Source organism: Cyclopterus lumpus, chromosome 13 (assembly GCF_009769545.1).
Source record: "Cyclopterus lumpus isolate fCycLum1 chromosome 13, fCycLum1.pri, whole genome shotgun sequence".
Taxonomy (NCBI): Eukaryota; Metazoa; Chordata; class Actinopteri; order Perciformes; family Cyclopteridae; genus Cyclopterus; species Cyclopterus lumpus.
The window spans coordinates 5,558,488-5,581,986 of NC_046978.1; the positions used below are offsets into that span (position 1 = coordinate 5,558,488).

Sequence of the window (23,499 nt, forward strand, 5' to 3'; positions counted from 1 at the left end):
TTTAAAATAATTTTCTACATAACAGATCCAGAGGAATTGTGTTTTTTTTCAACATGACACATCTAATGCAGCGATCCTTGTGCAGTATTTGGATGGAGAATTTGGGGTTTTGTTTGGCTTCAGACTTAATAAACACAGATAAATAAACACATAACGTCACGACTGGTTGAACAATTGTTTGATAGAAAAATAAAACTGAACCTGCAAATATGTTTCCATCAGGTTTGTTCATGTTCATCTGGGCAAGTATGCACTTTAATAAGATCGTGATGTCACGCAGAAACACATTTTATATTAAATCAACGTCATAAATGGTGTCACCATTCAGGGGGGGTGGGGTGGGGGGGGGGGGGGACTCTTGAAGGAGCTAAATGCTCAAACATCCAGCTATGAGGTTTTCAGATGAACGTTTTTGATCACCCCTTACTCAGTAAATGTTTGCGTGTGTGATGTTTATTTATGCTTTTTAGATCCTATTCATGAGGAAAACTATATTCAGTTGCTGTCTTGATACAATCAGATTGTGAGTAGACACAGTTATCCAGTGTTTGTTTATTCCTCCTGCAGCTCACTAAAAATAATAATGTTCAACTGTCAGAAACTGTGCAACACTTGCAAAAAAGTCTGAGTTAGCCCCCCGCCTCCCCCTCCTTCATTTCCGCCCCCCCCTGAGTCCTCACATGCAACCCCAGGTTGCTGCTTCAAGGCTTGCAGAGACTGACCAAAAGTAAGCCTGCCACGGTCAGCAGCAAAGCCACAGTCATCTCCATTTTTTTCCCCTGCCTCCACTTGCTCAGAGCCTCCTTCTGTTGCTCCTGCATGCGCTGCTTCCTGGCTTTCATGTCCCTCTCCCTCTGCAGCTGCTCCCCGTAGTGACCCTGATAAAAGGCGTCAAAATCAAACATGGTCTTCTCCCCAGCTTTGGAGAACCGCCTGGCTCGGTAGTGATGCTGCTGCTGTGGGGAGCCCGTGGTCTCTTTGGAGGACGGACTTTGAACATCTGACCTGCTCAGAAAACCTCGGTCGTACTTCTTCCTCAGACTGGCGTTGCCCAGCACCGTGTAGGCCTCGCTGATCTCAAAGAAGTGCTGGGTGGCCTCCTCGTCCCCCGGGTTCTTGTCAGGGTGGTAGATGAAGGACTGCTTGTAGTAGGCTGTCTTGATCTGGGACTGTGTGGCACCGGGGGACACTTTGAGGATGTCGTAATAGGACGTCCTACTTCTGTACAGCAGAGGAACATGTTTGGAGCTGCTGTCACTCCCCCGGCTGTAACCTCTACTGGAGGCGTGCAGGGTATCAGGGTGCACCTTCAGGCGCCTCCGTCTCTCTGACGCCTGCTCTGCCAGAATGAAGACCACCGTGCAGAAAGCCCGCAGCGTCTGAGGGGACCGGAAGGTGTCCAGGTGGATGGAAACAGCTCCTCCGGTCCAGGGTGTCATCCGGCCAGGCAGCAGCTTCTCCTGGAGGAGAGGCTGCAGTCTTGCTGAGGCGTACAGGGCTGCTGGGTGAGCTTGCAAGCTGTGTCTGATCAAACGGGACGAAGAAGTGGCACAAAGTAAAGTCGCATTCTCCCGTTCACTTCCACTGCGTGTCAGCTTCTCCGAGTTGCATTGAGTTGCTCTGCTTCTCGGCTCAACTTCACGTTGATCCCGGACCGATTCGTCTTTTAACCGACTGTCACTGAGAGTGCAGGTAACCAGCAGAGAACCGGGGCTTTCTCCGGTGCACACCGGTCGACTACGGCTGTTTCTGAGAGTGGACAGCCGGTAAGCACCGGTGCCCAGCCTCTGACCTACCTCAGCCATTTTACCGACAACCGGTCGGCGAGTAGGCGGGACTCTCGATGCAGCATCCGGCCAGGTTACGTCACTCAATGATGAACCAATAGGAATCCATGTTTACAGGAAGTAAATATCACACCCGACCAATTGGACCAATCATTTTACAGAAAACTGTAAATTGTTATGTAGCTCTTGGATAACGTACTGTTGATACACTGTAATGATACACTTTTAAGATCCATTTTCCGGATAAAAAAAGCTATATAGTTATAGGCTTATGTTTGAATAGGATTGAAATGTACATCTAGTAATAATTGCTATGGACACTATTTTAAACACCTTTTAATTTGATTATTCCAAGTCTTCTGGGAAATATTATATGGATGGTTGGGCATCAAACATGTAACTAATGCTTTTCAATGCGAATATACATATTTTTTAAGGCCATGCAGGACAAAGAGTTCAAGTGACATTAACCTAAATATAGTGTAATTTAATGTGGCATTTTTTAAATAATTGATAGTGTTTCTGAATTTTATGGAAAACAATAAATGTAAGAACACGTTAATTAAATAAGAACGATTTGCGTTTGTGCATTAAAATAATGTGTCAATCATATATTATATTTTTTTAATACGTATATATTTGGGTGCCCACAGGGTGGCGATATAAGTGTCTGTTTTAGCTGCGTTGCTTTTATTAAACTCGACGAAGAAGTACTTCTTAGGTCGCGTGTGTTTGACGTCATCAATCTTCACGTGTGGACCGTGGACTATCACGACATCTAGCTTGTTTATGAACTGATATTGCACATTTGTCTTCATCTTCAGACAACGACTTACACACCAGGACAACCATGACCTCCAGCTGTCGACGGCCTGAGCACTCAGCTCCTCCAGATGTGGTCAGTGACGCTGGTTATTGTAGTCTCGTTGCTAAGCTAACGAGAGCAGCAACAGCAGCTTGGATCTGGGTCTTTAAATATGTAACGTTAATAACACATATAATTACGATCTTGTAATTATCTTTTTAGTTTGTTTGTTTCTCATATATTGAAGTAACTTGTGATAGTATTAATTAAGAGGGACACACTGGGGCCACAGTGGAGTCACAACTGTTTTATTGAAGTATTGATGAACTAATCTGATGTGATCTCATCCCCGCAGTACTACAATGAAGTCGAGGCAAAGAAATACTCTCAGAAGTGAGTGTGTGTTGTTTGTGAATAAGTTCCTGTTGCTGTGTATGTCGGTGAAAAGCTTCCCCTGTGTTTCAGTATGTTTTTTACCCCCAATAATGTCGAGCTGCTCGGTGTATTTTGAGACTTTAAAAGACTTAAGAATGACACACGCAGTGTAGCGTGTCGGCTACAAATACACCCACATCAATACAGAATCCCCTGTCTGATTCTGCAGACCTGCCTGAGAGCGTTGCTCCCGTTGGGTGCTGCAGAAATGGGCATCTTCTAAATCCAGCATCAAGTCGTGTGGCACTTCATCACATGGAGGTTGCACTTGTTTCATGGAGAATGTCTTTTCATTGCCAGAAGCCTCTGAAATCTCTTCTGTTTCTTCACAGCTCTCGAATGATTGAGATCCAGACCCAGATGTCAGAGAGAGCTGTAGAGCTTTTAAGCCTGCCGGAGGGACAGCCATGTTTCCTGCTGGATGTGGGGTGAGGGAGTGACGCTGTTTACATGTAGCACCACTTTTCACTCGATTGAAGCAATACTGTGAGGAATAAATTATACAATGTAATATGTTGATGTTAAACTTACCATCATAGTAAGACTAAGCATGGTCTAAAAAGGATGTACATTGTGTATCATTGAAGACCTGTTTTTGTATATTTACACATAACTCTTAACACAAATGCTAATTCGTCTTCTCGATGATATGTACTTCCACATTCTGAATGTACTCTAATTTGTAGATGCCAAATTAACTTTAAGTAGAGTGCCTTTGCATAATCTGCAACTTTATAGAAACATGGAGTTTAAGATGCAGTGAGTTGGAGAGAGAGAGATGTAATAGTCTCGTGTTATTTCAACATAACACATTGTAAGATCCTGAATAATACAGTAATCTTGTGTGTTTTTGACGGCTGTCTTCTGTCTCTCAGGTGCGGCTCTGGTCTCAGTGGAGACTACCTGTCAGAGGAGGGACACTATTGGGTTGGGGTCGACATCAGCACCGCAATGCTGGGTTTGTTTGACATGATGCATTTAAACAGGAAGCAAGAGCTGGCTGATTTACCAATAACATTTTGATATTGTGATAATTTTGTTAACAATAGTTATGCTGGTGATGTTAATAATTTGATAACAGTTAAACAATGTATTTTCGTGTTTTTAAGTTCAATTATTTAAGATAACTTTCTGAAATGAGCAGTTACTACTTCTACCTGCTCCCAAAATCCTGGGATGCTTATTTTATCTGTGAGGAAACATCATGCTTGACTTAAACATTGTTTTCTTTAATTTGTTAAATGAAATATAACAAATAAATACATAGATATACATCTATTGAATTGTTATTGTTTATTAAAATAATTAATTGTACACCAACAACTTGATAACAAAAAAAATAATTACAATTCTGATAATAGTATTGGCGCATCGCAAATAAAAACTGTTTAGTTTTAAGTTTGATGGTTTTTCATATTAAACACAAATGAAATCAAGAGTTTTCAGTTGTATCCCTCTGAATTATGAATGTGGATACATTTCTGAAGCATTGCTCAAATCCTGTCTTCTCTGTGACAGATGTGGCACTGGACAGAGAAGTAGAGGGAGATCTTTTGGTAGGGGACATGGGCCACGGGATGCCTTTCCGAGCCGGCACCTTCGACGGTTGCATCAGGTGAACAACAGAACATGTTAATGTTAAACAAAAATAATGTTTTTTAAAATTTAATTTTGAATAATTTCTGACCTTTTTCATTATACCTTGTCAGTATCTCTGCTCTGCAGTGGCTCTGTAATGCCGACAAGAGGACACATAGTCCTCCGAAAAGACTCTACACCTTCTTTAGTACTCTCTACTCTTCTCTGGTAAGGTTGCATCACTCCTGTTGACTTATTCAACTAAAATCTTACGATGAAGACCTTACTTCTCCTCACTCTTTGTCTTTCAGTCGAGAGGCTCACGTGCAGTTTTCCAGCTTTATCCAGAGAACTCCGAACAGGTGAAATAACGTTGTGCATTGTGGATTTAAAACCTGATGTTTTCTGTAGATTACTTAAGTTCAGCTTTCTTCTTCTCTCTCTACAGCTTGAGCTCATCACCACGCAGGCCATGAGGGCAGGCTTCGGTGGAGGCATGGTGGTGGATTACCCCAACAGCACCAAGGCTAAAAAGTCAGTGATAAAGCTAGGCGTTTATTTCGACATGTTCCGCTGCAGCCTTTTGCAATTGATTCCTTCTTAATGGCCTGTGAAATCAGCAGCTGTGTACCTGCAAGTGAAGGCTAATTAGAACACAAGGACATTCATATTGACTTGAATGTTTGTCACATTAGCTTTGTGATGAATTACCACAGATTAAAATGGTCATCCTGATTTACTCAATCATTCACACACATCTTGTTTGTTTCCAGGTTCTTCCTGTGTCTGTTTGCTGGAGTAACAGGAGCCCTTCCCAAAGTAAGAATGGAAGGAGTTGGCGTGAGTGGATATGGTGCTGTGTGCATTTTATTTTGCTACATTATGACCAATGTGATCTCTGTTTGTTCTTTCCAGGGATTGGGTTTAGAAACCTCAGACAGAGCTGTTTCAAACCAGGTCGAGTATTCAGGACAAAGGTAAGTTATTCACAGCAGGGAGACGCTGCTTATTGTGAAGCTGTTTACGTGGTTGGAAGTAGCAGTTTGTTTTCGGTCACCAGACTTCCTCTGTATTTATTTGTTTATTTATATATATATATATATATATAATTATTTTTGTTCCTACTTTTGTTTTTCATTTTGGGTGATTTTAACAGCCTTACATTTCAATGTATTGTTTGTTAATAATTATTTGATTCTCTCCTTTTTTTATATTGGATAACATTTCTTAGTCTCAGATTCTCAAATGTGAGGATTGTCTGCTTTCCTTTTATCTAATATGATAGCATACTGAATATCTTCTGGATTCTGGACTGTTAGCTGACAGCTCAAGTAATTTGAATATTGAGCTCCTGGGAATTTTGACTGCCCTAGACATAACATAGACAAAATGATTCATTAAGAAAAACGTTTGTTGCAGCCCTACTTCACTCTTTTTATTTGGTCTGTATTAAAACATCCTTTAAAAAACAGGTCTTGGCCTGAAGTGCAGGTTCAGTCATACCTGCTTTGATGAAGCCGAAAGACCGAGAGAAATCTGAAAAGGGTCGTCGTCCTGTCTCACATAAAACCCCGTCAGGCAGCTTTTCCTCCCTTTTACAAAGTGATGTTCAAGTTGTTCCTCCTGGTGGCACGAAGAGACTGGATGTGTGAAACATTCAGCATCAGGGGCAAGAACAAGGTGCATTATAAATGAGCTAATCCGCCACACTTTGTCTTTGTGAAGATCCCGGTTCAAAAACATGAAGGGTAAATCGGTGAAGAAGGGACGAGATTGGATCTTTGAGAAGAAGGAGAGGAGGAGAAGACAGGGACGGTATGTACTAATAACTACACTGTTTTAAACTTTCAGGACAAATAATTAAATGTATTCTCTTGTGCCGAACTATGCCTTGTCTTAGTAATGTAATGTAACACCTGCTGACGCCTCCTTCCTCTCTGCTGTGTGTTTGTTGGCCTGCAGGGAGGTTCGAGCCGACACAAAATACACTGGACGTCAGAGAAAAACTCATTTCTAAGTGACTCATGCAGCTGTGCCTTCATTAGCTCTCGAACTGCAGAGCGTTTGGACTCAAAGCATTTTAATCCAAGTGAAAGAGATGCAACAGTGAAATGCCATTCTAGCCAATCCTTTTCCACATTTGGTTGGGTGTTTGGCAGTTTGTTTCTCACTAATAGTGGGAAGATTGCCCTCTCCATGTTGGCTGGAAGATACCAAGAACATGGACAGACATCTGTACTGCTTCCAGTGGAGACAGAGTTGGCATTGACGGCACCAACAATGTCAAAGAATTAAAATACAATTCTTTATAAATGATCAAATGCCACATCTTTATCTATATTTGATCAGACGTTTATTAAAAATATACAAACAGAGATTTGTAATTATATTTACTGTTTATTTTTCCAGAATTTAGAATGAATTGAACTAACGACCTCCATGCATTTGTGAAGGCTGCATAGTTTCAAAATCCAATGTTAAAGCATACATATACAAAATGACACATGCAATGCCGACGCAAATGTGTTTGTTTGCCCTGGACATGCCGACAGTTCACTACATTAATGACGGTTTCTAAAATGGGAGAGTCCATATGTAGAGAGAAGATCTGGCTTATAAGAGTAACAGGGAACTAAATGAACTTTCAAATCAAATGTCACATTGCTGCTGGAACTATCACTAAATCATTTTGGGAAAACTTATTTTTGATGGTATATGTAGATTATTATCAGTAGAGTGCATACAATACCTGCGGTATAACAATGGAGAAATGTTGACTATTGAAAAGGTAATTAAAATGTGTTCAGTAAGAAATTCATACTACATTAATACATTTGAAAGTCCCGCATGGTCATATGAAGGCATCTCAAAAAGGAAAACTAAAGGAACTCAATTATATTTTGTATGCAGTTGCAAAATAAAAGCACACGTATGACACATTTCTAAGTGTAATATATTTAAATCCTACTTCCATAACGGTGTGTACCACATGCAGCCGACAGAGGTCGCTGTGCACTGCGCCACGCGGGCAGCCACCTGGGCGTTATCTCTGAACTTGCTCAATCCATAATCAAACCCACCAGTCACCACTCAGCCAGACTGGAAAGCTGGTCGCTTCTTGTCAGTCTAGCCTTGGGCACTACAGACCGGAACAAAAAGAAACTTCCAGAGAGGAGGTTCGTTTCAGAAGAAATATCAATTAGTGCGGATTGAGGAGGAAGTTGAAGGTGTGTAATGGGTTAACGGCGGAAGGCCTCGCCTCACCTTTCGTGCGCGTCACCCGGCTCCGTGAAGTGGTCCCACCATCCAAACCCAAAGTGGTGAAATCTCATCCTAGCCGCCGCCAGACGCGCACCCTCGCCTCGGTCGGTCTCCGCCCCGCCGCTCCATCACCACACGCGCCCAGAAGACGTCGGGACCTGGAGGAATAAGAGTGATTCGCCGGAGTCATGAAGGACCGCATGCAAGAACTTAAACATGTGAGTTACGGTTCCATTCTCCTGCTCTGTGAATAGACGCGCTGATTGAGCAACAGTTGTGACTCTCGGGGCGGTGATTGAGGCTAACATGTTTTTACGTTACAAGCAACCATCGCATATTGACGCCAAACATCACTGCGTGAGTGAAGCAGCTTAAAGCCCAGCTGAGCTGAAGATGCAGGTGTTTCATCAAAGTAAAGTATCTCTCCGAGCGAAACATCACTTTGACCTGCCTGCTTATTACATCTCTGGGACTCGAGAGGGAGATAATAGGGTGTGTGTGATTTACATTAAAGGGTAAATTGGTCCCAGCTCGCCCATTTCTTGCTCTCTGCCATCACATGTGCTCTCATCCTAAAATAACCTTTAACCACTAACTTGTCTTTGCTAACATTTCTACTGCAGTTTTTAAAGCTAAGTGCATGTTCAGAGAGCTGCTTGTTTCAATCTGACTTAAATTTACCATTTAAAAAAAAAGTTTAATTAATTCAACCTTCAATTTTTCATCCTCTAGCCTAATCACAAAAATACAGCCTTAAAATATGTGTTTTCTATTTTTTGACCGTGTGAAAACTATAGTTCATTACACTATACTATTTATGAGACCAAGATGATGATGACTGATAAGGTTTTTGGCTTGACAGATACAATAAATGTTGTCATCCATAGCAATGCTGCTTGATATTGTGTGTGTGTGTGTGTGTGAGAGAGTGAGAGAGAGAGAGAGAGAAGAAAGTGTCTACAGCCTGCCCCACCAAAGCCTAAACCAAACCGTTCAGGAACGACAGAACTGTAATGTCAGCTGCTGATTTAGTTTTATTTTATTATTTTTAAAAGTATCTTTTATGTTTGAGAAATGGCAGCAGGAGCGTCCCCCAGCCAGACCAATTTCAGGCAATCCAGACCAAATAAAATAGAAGTAAATTGCACGTCACAGACTGTTATTTCCCATCAGCACTAGATTGATATTGTTTTCTTGAGTTATTGCAGCTCATTGAGTCTCATGCAGATGTCCTAGTGGGTCTGGACAGTATGTTACAACAGCACAGTGTTGGATGCATGTGTGGTTGTATAAAAGCTTGACACTATGTACAATGTCTAGAAATTAACCGTACCAGGAAATGGGGAACAATGCTTGTAACAAGTCCTCAGGAGATCACATCTGTCCGACCAATTTTTAAATTCACAGTGACTTAAAACAAGAAAAGTAGTAAATGCTCACATTTCAGAATCTGGAACCATCAGCTACTATTTTTATTAATGTACTGTTTCAGCTCTACAAGGGAACACAACCTTTTGAGCAGCAGCCCATTATGAATGTTAACGACATTAACAAAGACACTATTCATTGTGGATGTTATGTGTAGGAAACTGAGTTTAGCTCATATTCGTGTGAGGGTACAGGTACTTTATGAGCTCATTTGCTTGCTGCCTGATAACTGTCAGTCTCACTGGCCTCACTAAAATGCTCATGCAGCCTCCCTTCCCCTCGTCCCATCACTCCCAGTTGGCTAAGCAGTCATTTGGTGACAGATGGCGCTGATGAGATTTGTTTGTCAGCCGTCTTCAAGCTCTGAAACCTAAGGGGGAAACATAATAATTAGGTTATTACAGATTTTCCACATCACAGGAACTGTTATCAATCAAATGTGATTTATTGTTATTTAAATTTTTTAAATAGTTTCTTTCCTGACATTTTATTAGCTCTGTCTTTTTACTCCTTCTGTTGACCATATCTGCGTCTTTTCCCATCTCCGTCTTTTTTTTTATCCTGTGGGTGAGTCGAGTTCCTCCGTTATTGCTCTTTTCCTATCAGTGATTGATTTATCAGATGGCTTCCTGTCTCCCCCTTTACTTTACGTTCTCCCTTTCTCTCCTCTGTGCAGCCTTGTTGGTCGGTGTTAGAATTGGTTCAGGCTGAACGCTTTGACCCTTGACATTGTTCATTAAACTATAATATTCATGAGACCAAGATTATAAACGACTGATGAAGGTTTTGTGGGTGTGTGTGTGAAGATACTCACTGTCACTGCCTGTCTGGTGTTGGAGTGACACATTAACTAATAGGATGGATGTGGAGCACTGACTCAAAACCACTCTGTGTCTTTGACTTTGATTATGCTTTCTCTTTTTTCTCTGCTGACATCCATCTCCCCTTTATTCTCCTTTATTCCATGTCCTCACCGGTTGTTCTTCGGTCCTTGACCCGATTTTGGCTGTTGACACTTTGTCAGTGACAAACAGCTGAAAAAACCAACCTGTGGTGGTTGCTGTCGAGCACTGATCCTAGCGGGTCAGAGGTTTTATTTGTCCTCGTTCAAAGCTTCAAGCCTCTTCAAATGGCTCTGGAACCAGCAGCTTTCTGCTGGTTTCTGCGTTCACACCAAAATGCGTTTGGTGTGAAAGCAGCATAAGACAACACTGACGACAAAGACGTTCAAAAACAACAGAACGTTTTATGTTTACGTTTCTGGCAGACAATGTTCCCAACCAGCTGCATTCAGGGTCCAGCTGAGGTAGGCGTGCATAGTCTTGTTCTCAACTACATTTAAGTTCCCTGTTATATGCTTTTGCAAAAAAACTTAGGCACATTTATTTTTTCTTCAAAATTTCCGTGGAAACTTTCCGGAAATTTACCGGAAACTTTCCGCCCCTTTGTAACTCTAATCAGAAATAAAGTTGATTCTGTAATCAAACCTTCCCCAATCTGCTGTGGGGGAATTAGCTTTGGGTCGTCTCTGTTACCGTTGCTAAAATAGAATTTGTAATGTAAGGCAGACCTCCCCTTTCACATCGCTTCATAATCGATCGCTGACGAGTGGTTCTTGAGCAGTGCAGATAACGGCTTTTATCACAGATACTTGTTGGAGATTACGGCTATGAACTGTAACTGACATCATCTGGCTGTCCGTCATTGTTGGGTGATAATCTTCCAAAATAATAATATGCTCAATCTTGCCAATGTGAGACTAAACAGGCACTTTTAACTAACACGTCCTCCAAAGTAAGCAACAAAATACCTTATTTGCCATAAAGAAGTGGAAGCCATGAACATTATACAGACATAATATGTCAGTGTATATTGAAGTTTGTAATATCAAGTTAAAAGGTGATAACCTTTTAACTTGATATTACAAACCTCTATGCAAACAGTTTTTAATTTACACAACCAACAGATATTTAGCAATCTTAGCATATATTTTGAGTTGTGTTTTAGGCCAACTAGCAAATGTAGGGGAAATATTCACTCTCTTTTAGCTCTATTTTATGCCTCCACCAATTACTGAGAGAAGTATCGGACTCTTAGCTGCTAAAAGCTCCACTATGTTAACCAGCTAGTCGTTAACTGTGTTTGTCTGCTGTAACTTTTAGAACCTTTCCACTGAAAACATCTGGAACATAAATACAGTGGTTCCCTGATTTTTTGTATTGTGATGTTATGCCGGCCATATTGTCTGCCCAGATAATTGTTTTGTTGATGCTGTTTATATTCTGCCTGATGTAAATGAATTTTAAAAAATCACTACAGTAATGCAATACTGTTTTTCTTTGTGGCTACAACACTGCATTGTGTTGTGCAATCCCGGGTTAAATGATGACAATGAATGATCAGTGAGTCCTTAATAGCAGTCAATTTAGATCGTGGTTCGATATTCTATTGACCCATCCATGGACAACAACATCCTTCTTCTGCGGCCTATGTAGCAAACCACTGGTCGCACTATTTCCCCCTCACTTCCTGATGCACAATAATTATAATTTCAGCTGTTTGCTGAAATGACTGATATTATTTTTCCTTGGACAGTTTTCTTTTCAATGTCAATATGTAGAGCTAAAATATTGAGGTGATTGTTCGATTAGTCAATTGACAGACTATTATTCAACAGCGACTTTGATCATTTATTATTTTTAAGGCAGTTTTCACCTTCTGAAATGAGAGGATTGTTTTACTTTTGTCAGACATTTTAAAGACAAAATATGAATGAATTAATCAAGGAAGAAACTCGGCAATGAAAATAATATTTATTTTTATTTTTATTGTGCACATTTGTCTTATTCCACCTTTTTTTCCTGATATTTTCTCTGTACTTTAGGTCCTACAGCTTTTTCATCTCTCCCTCTTGCTGCCATCATTCTTTTTTTCGTACACATCCTGCCATTCCTTCACATCACTCTCTCTCTGTTACATTTCCTCCATATCTACAATATGATGTTGTTAGTGCCACACTGGTGCTGTCATAATCGTTCATGGTCAGCGAGGCACTCTAAATATACCCCACAGGGTATGTGGTATAATATGAGAAGGGAAATGGAGGAAAAGCCTAAGTGGTGACAGCACTTCTGTGATCTGTCATTAACATTCAACCAAAGCTTTGACATTTTTTCACCCACTCCTGCAAGCCTGAACGCTGACCGACATATGCCGGGCCAGAATAGATTGTGTATGAACATCCTCAACAGCATGTCATTTATGTATTAATATCCATACTCTTCAGCCAATTACCAGCTAACGAGCCAAGATGGAAGTAAGCTTCCATCATTTAGTCTCAAAGGTCAGTCAGGAAGAGTTATCTCTTTGAAAACTGGCAGCTGCAGGCATTTAAATTCTGATTGATTATCATTGATTTGTTGCAAGACACACTAATATCGCATTCCAAATAATTATTTAATCTTTTATAGCATGGCAGTTTGTAAATTAGTTTTTAGGCATGTTTGAATGGCATCTCTTTGATGATTTCACTGTTAAAGGTCAAAAAGATGTGACGGAGGCAGAGGGCAGACGAAGATGAGAGATGGAGGAAAGCGGGAGCAAGAGCCAAAGAGGGATACAATGTGGATTAAGATGAAGAAGAGATTGCATGATAAAGTTTATTTGTCATTCCCATCATATCTGCCCAAAATACGTAGCAGAATAAAATGTTTCCCTCAGGACCAGCTAATAAGACAACACAGATACATCTGTTTGGTTGGATGAATGACTGTTGACCTGCTCTTAAAGAGGGATAATGAGGTGTTTCAGAAGAAAAGTGAAGTGAAGGCGTGAGAAGGGAGAGTGAGACAAAGGTAACTGAGTCCATGTTGTGTGGGCCAGCTGCTGTAATGATTATGTGGTAAAGCTGAAGTCTGGAGGAAGGAGGGTGAGAGAGAAGGAGGCGAGAAAATGACAGACAGGGAGAATGGGAAAATAAAAGGAAGATGATTAAAGGGGGAGGATGTTGAGGAGGATTGTTATGAAAAAAGGAAATTGTTGCACATGCACACACTCTGACTCTGCTGCTGCGATGGCAGCACTTCATTTCTTCTCCCACCCACATTCTTCTTCTTCTTCTTCTTCTTCGTGTGACTGCTGAACTCCACTCGCTGCACCCCGTTGACCTCGGCCAGAGCTGCTGTTCACTGGAAAGCAAAGCAGAAACTAGATGTATGTTTATTAAAGAAAATCCCATATAAGTCACAGGAAAATGATGTGCCAACAGCCAAGATGCCTGTCAGGTGGCCTCTTGAAGAGTGACGATTAAAGGTCTGTGACCGTTGTCATGGAGATTTACCATAAAAAGACACTTCTGATAACTATATTGACATTTTTGTCCTACTTCATTTTGCCCTCTGACAATGTGTTCATGTTAGCCGTTTTCTATAGGACTTTGTTTTGTTTGTTTTTGCCATAACTAATCAGTAAATCAGAAGTGATTAATGTAGCCACCATGATGTCATTTTATTGTCATGGAAGCTAAAAGATACCACATTGAAACTTCCCCGGTTGATTATTATACTAAGACCAATTGTTCTGAACAATGGATAAAGCCAGGGCAATGTCTTATCTCATTTTGTTGACCTACTAGAGTCAATTGTTTTTAAAGAGGGAATTTTGGATATCTCTTTATGTTACGCTAAATCATAAAATACTGTCAACAGCCATGAAAAAAAGAAGAAGAAAATGTTCTATAAACCAGGCTATGAAGGATTTTTGCCGTCAATGAGCAAGACACCAGATTCATTTTATTAGCTGGAAAATTAAAAAAAAATCAATTAGGCATGCGAAATTGATGTCAGTGGACAGTGGAGCTTGTTAGAAATACTGCAACATTTGTATTTTAGATTTGAATTAAAAGTATTGAACTGTATTTGTATTAGCAAGTTATCCACAGGAGTGCATTGATTAGCTACAGTGCACATTATTTTCTTTCCAGCTGACTAGATCTGCACCCATTCACACTCTCCATCTGTGAAAGCCCTGAAACAAAGATGGAGACTTGTCCTTCAAAGATGGCCCCCCGGTGTTGTTATCAGCGAGGGGTAATGTGAAAGGAACTGACTGAGTTTTACATTTGGCTGGTTTAATCCTTGACTTCCTGTCGTCATCCACGCTGCTCGCTGATTGCGTAATTATCCTGCCTCAATAGCCCTGGCTGTGTCCTCTTCCATCAGCTGGTCATTTGACAGTCATTCAGTCAGCCGACCAGCCAGGAAATCAGTCAGTTATACACCGGCATGCTGATTGGTGGGTTTGCCGTGTCAGCATCAGCTTTGTGCCACCAATGCTCCTTTTGATTTTTATGAACTGAATTCTACAGCTTGATTTTATTTCGATTTAAAAAAAATAAAAATAATAATTTCTTTCTCAAATCACATGATCAGTGATTGGTTTTTCTTATGACCTATACATTAAATTCAACTCTTTCACTCAAAGTGACTTTGGATCGAACATCCACTGTGTAAGATCTGGCCAGAAGTTTTGTTCAAAAAGTTTCAAAAAATGAACTAACATTATCAACAGTGTTGATGTTACATCAAATGCAGTGATATCTACTAAAGTGAGCATGCTAAACAGATAGCACGACCCTGGTGTTGTAATACTCGTACCACTTGTACCTCAAAAGGCGATAGTGAGTCACTGTGTCCAGTCCGCCTTCTGTCCAACTTGAGAGGAGGAAGAAGTAGAGCTGCCCGAGGCATTTTAGATCACATTAAAGATAGATACAGTTAGATAGTTTATTGGCTTAAATCAAAAGAAACACAAAATGTCATATTTTTGTTCATTCTCCCTGCCGCAGGATAAAATAAAATCCAATGACTGTGTAACTGATGACTGTAAAATGTGCTTCTTTGGACCCAGTAATTGAGGTGAAATGCGGCCTCCAATTTGTTGGGAGCATGTGGCCAGATCTTACACATTGCACTTTTTAAAAATGAAAGTGAAAAGGAAAGTGACATTACTGCCAGCTTGGGAGCAGGTGAAGACTTTGTGTGTATTTGTGTGAGTGTGCGTGTGCATGTGCGTGCGTGTGTACAAAAGAGCTGTTTAAACTGATTAAGACTTGTTTTTAGAAAAAAGAGCCAATTCACTAAAATTACAAATAATTAATATATTTTTTATAGTTCTTAGAGATATCTGACTTCTGACCTTAGAAGGTTTTCTGACTGATATAAAGCATTCTGTAGCTGCTAAAGCTAACCTGATTCTTGGTTTATCCAAATGAACGTTCTCGCATACTTTTTAATAGTTTTCTTTTAACTTGCCCATTTTTGTGTGAAACAATTACTCTGGATAATTAACTGTGCACACCACAGTATGAAACCAAAGTTGCATGGCTAAATACTGACATTTAGCGTGAGGCCTCTCATTTCTTTGACTCTTCGGGCACAAGTCTAAAACTGGTCATTTCTGTACTCGAAATATGAACAAGACACAACATTTATTCGTATGTACAGTATAAAAATACATGTGTGTAATTTTCAAATGAAGCACCACAAAGTCTGCAATTCATTTTTCATTGTTTCATTTATTTTTATTTGTCTACCGTAGGAAACATGAATAAAAGATGAAATGTTTCAGTATGTGTGTGTATATGAGTGAACACTTGAATGAATGTTACCTAGCGGTATTATGATAATAAACCTGGTTATGCTCTCAGTATTCCTCTGTTCAAGCTGACACCGATTTTTATGAGTCATTTTAATGGGAAGCTGCTTGAATTGACTAATACAAAGATGCAGGAAACCTGTCTGCAAGTACAATAAAATACTGCCCACATGGCGTTCCATCTCCACTTGAACTGTCTCTCCTAGACAGATAAAACTGTGAAAAGGGTCTGAATACTTCATACACATCGACACACACTCTGTCTATATGTCTCCTTATATACAATTACACTTTCACAGCTTTAAATAATTGCTGTGGTGCCTTGTTTCTCTGTGCCTCTTTTCTCTGTGCTGACAGCTGTGATTTTGCAGCGTGCACACTAGATGTCTTTTTTTATCTCTCGCTCCCTCACCCGTGAACTATATTTCCTGCTCCTCCTGTTTACACTGGATGTCCAGGCTCTGCCTTTTGTCTTTATAGAGCGACTCCCTGCTGGCACGGTGCCAAGAACAACTCTCTAATCTAATAAACAGCATAATCAGGTCAATACTCGTACCGGGGTGTTTTACCCGAGTGAGCCCCAGAGGCAGGATGAAGTGAAGGATTATGGGCTAATGGGGACCTTCGTGTGTAGTCATGATCTCTCAGTGGAATAACCGTCTGTTGTACAGTATATTATCAGTGTGTCAGCTGTTGTGGGCATGCATGTTTGAAAGTCTGGCTCGGAGCATCTGCTGTGTGTGGATGGCCAAGTCGAAGTCTGTAGGCTGAGTCAAGAGTGGCAGCATTGAAGTCCTCTCCCAGCATCTATGTGTCTCAGCAGGAGCTTCAGATCTTGGTGGGAGGTGGAGTTTTGGGGTACATTGCTCAGTCTTCTCCCCTCTCGACCACTCAAAGAAAAAAAACTGACCAAAGCTCTCCCCTCTCTGCAGGAGAGATACAGCATCTCTCCGTGGAGGTGAAGTACATTACTCATGCGTTCAAAGCTTATTCTGATTCCCTGCTTGTCGTCCTCCTCCTCTGCCTCCTGCTACTGTCGCCTCTTTTCTCTCTGCTTCTGCAGCTCCTCAAATGCACCTCATTGCCATACCAACACCAAACCTTTTTTTATTCATACCACGTGAGGAGTTTTACGCCACAACAAGAATATGACACCCACCATATTGACTGTTGTCATGACAGTTGAGCACAATAATGATACATTATTTTATCTTGAAAATGTTAAGTTAGCAGTGAAACCATGAGAGCATCAGTTTTTGTTGGATTAAATATAGTTTGAGTGGGTTTAGATAATATTAGCGTGACCACAGTGGCGCTGCATTCTTCTCACTCGTAGTTTTGTGCCAATTGCCTCGCTATCTCTCGCTGAAGTCTGTCCTCTCAGACAGTTTTTCTCAAGTACTGGTTCCTCTCCCACTGTTCTTCTCCCCATTTTCCTACATATCTTCCCTTCCCTGTCGGCACATCACACGTTAACTATCCACAGAATGGATTTGTGTTTGGGATGACAAGAAGAGTTGCTGAAGCACCAATCTATAATTGCTACGTAAACACCAGATATATGCAAATACAGTTTAAAGTGTATCTTTCTTTGTGATGCCCAATTGAGAAAGAAACAAAAATATATTTATTTTGGGATTGTCATGTGTTACATTTGTTTTGGTGAGATATTTAGATCTGCTTCCAACTTTAGTTCCTCACAAAGACTTAATTATTTCTGGATGTTCAAAATAAAATAGATCCATTCCCGCTCATAAACAAATAGTTTTGGGGGACAATTATCAAAGACTGGAAAGCAACAGAACATTTTGTTTCAAAAAATGTTTGCATGAATGAAAATAAATAGGGCTGTCCTTAACCAAAGAAATTTTAAGTTGATTAACGCGTATGATTTTATCAATTAGTGGTAAAACTGAGTTTTCCACAAAGAATCACACAAAAGCATAACTTTAAATCTTGTATTACCAGAGATGTGCTCATACGTTTCTTGGAAATAAGTAATTCAGCATGAAAAGCATAACAAATTACTAATCGACTAAATCTATATTCTGGCCTTGCTCTCTAAGCTTTTTTGCTTCTCATTTATTTATTTTTTGCTGCTTTGTGATTATTTAGGTCTCAGTGTTTTTTGTTGATTTGACTATACACAAACAACAAATATAAAAACAGTATTCAAACTCTCCACAGAGCCTTAGCAGAACAGATGTACCCTGTGTTATCAGCACAGCCATATATCAGTAGGCTGTAGTGCAGCAGGTTACTGATAGGTGTAGCCATCATTGCCATATTAAACATCCATCCATCCATTTTCAACTACTTGGGTCGCGGTGGCAGCAGGCCCAGCAGACAGACCCAGGCTTCCCTCTCAGCCACAACATTTGCCGGGAGATATAATCCCTCCAGCGTGTTCTGAGTCTTGCCCGGGGTCTCCTACCAGTTGGACGTGCCCAGAAAATCTCTAATGGGAGGAGCCCAGGAGGCATCTGAATTAGATGCCCGAACCACATCAGCTGACTCTTTTTGACACAAAGGAGTAACGCCTCAACTCCAAGTTCCCTCCTTATGTCTCTAAGGCTGCGCTCGGCCACCCTACGGAGGAAATAAATTGTGGTCGCTTGTATCTGAGACCTCGTTCTTTCGGTCACGACCCAGAGTTCGTGACTATAGGTGAGGGTTGGAACGTAAACTAATCAGTAAATTCCCTCTTCACCAAGAGGGTCCGGTGCCTGTTTTACTTCTGCAGTCGCACCGATCCACCTGTCGATCTCCCGCTCCAGCTTACACTCACTCGTGAACAAGACTCCTAGATACTTGAACTCCTTCGCTTGGGTTAGGCATTCTGTCCCCACCTGGAGGGAGCAATCCACCAGTTTCCGGCCACAAAGCACATGTAAACTGGTTGGGGAAACTCCCAGGACCCCTCCAGTAGTCCTGCGAGGGTAAAGAGCTGGTCCACTGTTCCACGACCGGGACGAAATCCGCACCGCTCCTCTTGAATCTGAGGTTCGACCAACAGGCGAAGCCTCCTTTCCAGCACCCTGGCATAAGCTTTCCCCGGGAAGCTGAGTAGTGTGATACCTCGATAGTTAAAGCACACTCTCCGGTCCTCCTTTCTGAAAATGGGAACCATCACCCCGGTCTTCCAGTCCATGGGCACTGTTCCTGTTGAAAGGTCAGCCAAGATAGCCCAACAATGTCCAGCGCCTTGAGCATTTCAGGGCGAATCTCATCCACCCCCGGCGCCTTGCCACCAAGGAGCTTTTTGACAACCTTAGCGGCCTCTGCCAGGGATATGGGTGCGACTCCCCTAAAATTTTCAGGCGATCCAGGGGACATGTTGGCCAGGTTTAGGAATTCTTCAAAGTGCTCTTTCTACCGGCCGACGATGTCCCCCATCTGGGTCAGTAATCCCCCCCTCCCTCCAAAAGCTGAGAACAGCCCTGCTTTCCTTCCCTGAGCCATCGGATGGTTTGCCAGAACCTCCTTGAGGCCAACCGAAAGTCCTTCTCCATGGCCTCCCCAAACTCCTCCAATGCCTGAGTTTTAGCATCTGCGACCACCGCAGCTGCAGCCCTTCTGGCCTGCTGGTACCTCTCAGCTGCTTCAGGAGACCCCTGGGCCAACCAGGCCCGAAAGGCCTCCTTCTTCAGTTTGACGGCTTCCCTCACCCCCGGTGTCCACCACCGGGTCCTCGGGTTGCCGCCACGACAGGCACCGATGACCTTACGGCCACAGCCCCGAGCAGCCGCGTCCACAATAGAGGCTTTGAACAAGGTCCACTCGGATTCCATGTCCCCAGCCTCCCTCGGGGTGTGTGAGAAGTTCTTCCGGAGGTGGGAGTTGAAGACCTCCCGGACAGGATCCTCCGCCAGATGTTCCCAGTTCACCCTCACTACACGTTTGGGCTTGCCAGGTCTTTCTAGCCGGCTACCTGCCATCTGATCAGTTGACAGCTCTGCTCCTCTCCAAGACATATGGCCGCAGATCAGATGATACGATTACAAAGTTGATCATGGATATCCGCCTAAGGTGTTCTGGTACCAGGTACACTTATGAGCCACCTTATGCTCAAACATGGTGTTCCGTGGCAAGCACAGAAGTTCAGCAGCGAGACACCACTCGGGTTCCGCCGCCCGGTCTACATAGCACCCGACCCCGATGCTTGTCCCTGCGGGTAGTGAGTCCACAGAGTGGCTGCTCCATGTTGTTTCTTCGGGCTGAGCCCGACCGGGCCCATGGGCGAAGACACCAGACGCTCGCCGGCAAGCTCCCCTCCTGGTCTGGCTCCGGGCGAGGTAGCTGAAGTCTGTGGGCCGCTATCCATCCGTTTTTTTTTTTTTTAACCGCTCTTAGTCTGGGCTCTCCCCCGAGACCTTGGAAGACCCTACCAGGGGCTAATGCCCCAGACAACATAGCTCCCAGGATCAGTGAGCGCACTCAAACTCCCCAACATGTTAAGGTGGTGATTTGCGGAGGGGGCAATATTAAACAGTTAGAGAGAATTCACCTTAAATATATGGCAGCCCATTCCTGTGACTGAAAAGCGCTCCCTCAATGTATTTGATAAACAGCTTCCTCAGCTTCCTGCACTCTGCCTCTGCTAATGCATGCACATTATTGTCTAAGTAGACCTAATGTTGGGTCAGAGAGAATCTTTTAAAGAACATTTAGAATTAGGAGGGTTGAGGATCGCTGAAGATTGATAGGATTTGATTCTTGTTATAGCCTGTTATATGAATTGTATGATATTCTGTAGTTATATGTACGTTCTTAAATTAGGGGATTTAACGATTATTTTTCATTATCGATTTATTTCAAGATTGCTTTCCCCATTAGGATATTTTGGGGATGAGAATAAGAAGCCATGTTAAATCAGAAAAAGATGAAAACTATTCCTTCTCCACAGCGTGATATAGACCGCTAATGTGAAGTGAATTAGTTTGACAGAGGATAGATGAATGAGATGACGCCACATGAGATCCCTGCTAGTGTAATGTAATGGCTGATATGTCAATTAGAAATGAACACAAATGTCATAATGAATTATTGGCGTTGAGAAATGTTAACTTTTTCAGCTGACCCGTTCAACTGTTGTGGTTTATATTTCTTCTGTGGCATTTAAAAGCCCTAATATGTATTTGTGTGATGTAAATCCATTTGAATTTTGTTATAGTAGAAATTGAAAAGCTACATATTTGTGTTTTAACCTTTTATAAATATAAGTACCTTATTTGCTTGAACAATTTCAGACTTTGTCCATGTAAATACACCAGCAGGAAACACTTCAAACTAACTGTACTCCTCCTAAGATTTCACTGTGTGTGTTTTCTTTGATACTGAGATATCCTCTTGCCTATATTTATTTATATTGTACATTAAATAGTTTGACATTTGGGGATATATTTACTGTAGTTTCATATTTAACAGAAAGATACAAGTTATTGATTTTCTCATCTAACACTGCAAACAATTATATCCCCAAATATTCCTTGAAGCTGAAACACTTGTACAAACACTTGCATGTAGCAGTATATGGCATTTGTGGTTTAAGAGTGTGCAGGCTGTAGTGTACAAGTAAAGGTGTTTCTCTGTCCACAGGGTGCTAATTCAATAATAACTTGCAAATCACTCCACTTGTGGTTCTGATTACAAGTGTCATTAAGTGCTCCTTGTGAGGAGAGTATTAATGCTGTTCTATTTAACCTTGAATCATGCATTACATGGTCCAGCCCAGTGTAACAGTCGAACAAATCCGTCTTACATTGAAGTTGTCATTATTCATTAATTTATCTTCCAGCTGTTTGAAATAATTCTTATTGTCTGTGTGCTCGTCCAGGGGAAGGAGACGACAGAGGAGGAGGATGAAGTTGCTGTGGGGATTGACAAAGGCTTTATGGATGAATTCTTTGAGCAGGTTTGTTTCTCTTCTTCAGTCCCAATCTTTCCTTCTCTCTCTCTCTCTATATATATATATATATATATATATAGATATATATATATATATATATATATATATAGATATATATATATATATATATATATATAATATCTATATATATATATATATATATATATATTATACATCTCGATTGTAGGCTTGCCATCTTAGATTAAAGTCACAGTCATACTTTAATCTGCAGTAGGACTGTGACTTTATCATTTGTCTCTGAGATTAGATACTGAATCTAATCGTGTGGGTTTATCAGAGCTCTGTAATCAATCTCTTCTCAGCAGAGCATCAATATGATTTATAGCTCTTGATGGTGTTACTGGTGTATCACAGATCATCATGTATTTTATTTCATTTGATACAGCCTTTATTTATTCACAAACACAATTATGCTCTTCTTGTCCAGCTCTGAATAACAACATTGGTCAGTTCACTTATTTATTTCCAGTCCCTCCTCTTGTGCATGAAAGATATTGTATGCTCCTTGCCTGCATCTATGCATGCATTTGAGAGTGTATTTCCCTGTACACGCTGTGACGTATGCTGGGAGCAAACTGAACATCATCATGGCGTCTCAGGGAGGGGGGGGGATCAATTTTTTTAATGGGCTGATACTGAACATCAGTGAGTGGTTTAGAAAGCAGGATAATTCAGCTCAAATAAAAGCTGAGGGAGACTTTTTCGAGATGTACGTATGTGTATATATACACTGTATATACAGTATATATATATATATATACTGTATATACAGTATATATATATATATACTGTATATACAGTATATATCTTCAGGCGTCTGTGTCTTTGAAGTATTTATATCACCATTGCAAAAGCTGCTACAAAGGTATAGGTCCAGTGAGGTTGAATGTCATTTTGCAGAATTTCTGAATAATGAAAGAGGACTGACAATCAAGATCATATGTGAGTTTTAAAAGCAACTTGAGACAACAAACACATCACCAAGACAATCATATGTGTCTGAGCTGCAGGTACATCAATCAAAAACACTATGTAGATATTTAAAATACCAAGGGCAACGGTCACATGTAGAAAATACAGACAAACAACATAAACAAGGAGAAGCAGCCATAACATGTTGTTACCAGGCAACAGCCGTATATACAGTATATGATGGACACATTCAGCGCTGCTTCCAATCAGCTACAACTGCCGCCTGCTTCTCAGCAGTCAAACTTCCACCACCTCCTGCTGCATTAGCATTTAGATTTCTCCATTCAGTTACCATGTTCATTTCAATTTAAGTGCTTGTAGCTCACACTCTGCTCGGTGTTTGTGAGCTTATAGAGGCATGTCTGTATCACACTTGTGCAGATTAATTTTGCACCAGCACAGCAGCAGAAACACAACGGTAAAGCAATATGTGCCCTGTTATTGTGTTAACACTTAGAATGAGTAGAATGAGTATCCAAATATGACCTCATAGAAAAGTGTTATATGGCGTCCTATCCATTACTTATCCTGCTCATAGTTGTGGGGAAAGCAATACAAACAGAGCAGCCTGAATGTCTAAATAAGTTCTTCCAGGCACTCCGGTGCGGCTGGGATATTGATCAATCTGTGGTTGATATTGGTCACACCTT

At 41.2% G+C, this 23,499-nt stretch overlaps 3 protein-coding genes across 8 annotated transcripts in view; 2 read left to right on the plus strand and 1 right to left on the minus strand.

The window, feature by feature from the left end:
* Window positions 1-674: 674 nt before the first annotated feature.
* Window positions 675-1,828, minus strand: dnajc30b (DnaJ (Hsp40) homolog, subfamily C, member 30b). The gene has a single exon (XM_034548551.1). The coding sequence runs from the start codon at window positions 1,803-1,805 to the stop codon at window positions 702-704; it is 1,104 nt and encodes a 367-aa protein (XP_034404442.1). The 5' UTR covers window positions 1,806-1,828; the 3' UTR covers window positions 675-701.
* A 663-nt stretch (window positions 1,829-2,491) lies between these two features.
* Window positions 2,492-6,994, plus strand: bud23 (BUD23 rRNA methyltransferase and ribosome maturation factor). The gene is made up of 12 exons (XM_034549262.1): window positions 2,492-2,685; window positions 2,948-2,985; window positions 3,360-3,455; window positions 3,903-3,985; window positions 4,546-4,642; window positions 4,737-4,833; window positions 4,917-4,967; window positions 5,054-5,139; window positions 5,379-5,424; window positions 5,521-5,582; window positions 6,331-6,420; window positions 6,568-6,994. The coding sequence occupies exons 1-12, from the start codon at window positions 2,638-2,640 to the stop codon at window positions 6,620-6,622; spliced, it is 849 nt and encodes a 282-aa protein (XP_034405153.1). The 5' UTR covers window positions 2,492-2,637; the 3' UTR covers window positions 6,623-6,994.
* A 683-nt stretch (window positions 6,995-7,677) lies between these two features.
* Window positions 7,678-23,499, plus strand: part of stx1a (syntaxin 1A (brain)) — a 46,334-nt gene continuing 30,512 nt past the window's right edge. For all 6 annotated transcript variants that reach the window (XR_004610768.1, XR_004610769.1, XR_004610770.1 and 3 more), the window contains exons 1-2: window positions 7,678-8,084; window positions 21,785-21,862. Coding sequence is in view for 2 of the 6 variants with exons in the window: in XM_034549189.1 (XP_034405080.1) it covers window positions 8,055-8,084; window positions 21,785-21,862 (108 nt within the window). In the remaining 4 variants the exon portion in view is untranslated. The remainder of the gene's footprint in view (window positions 8,085-21,784; window positions 21,863-23,499) is intronic.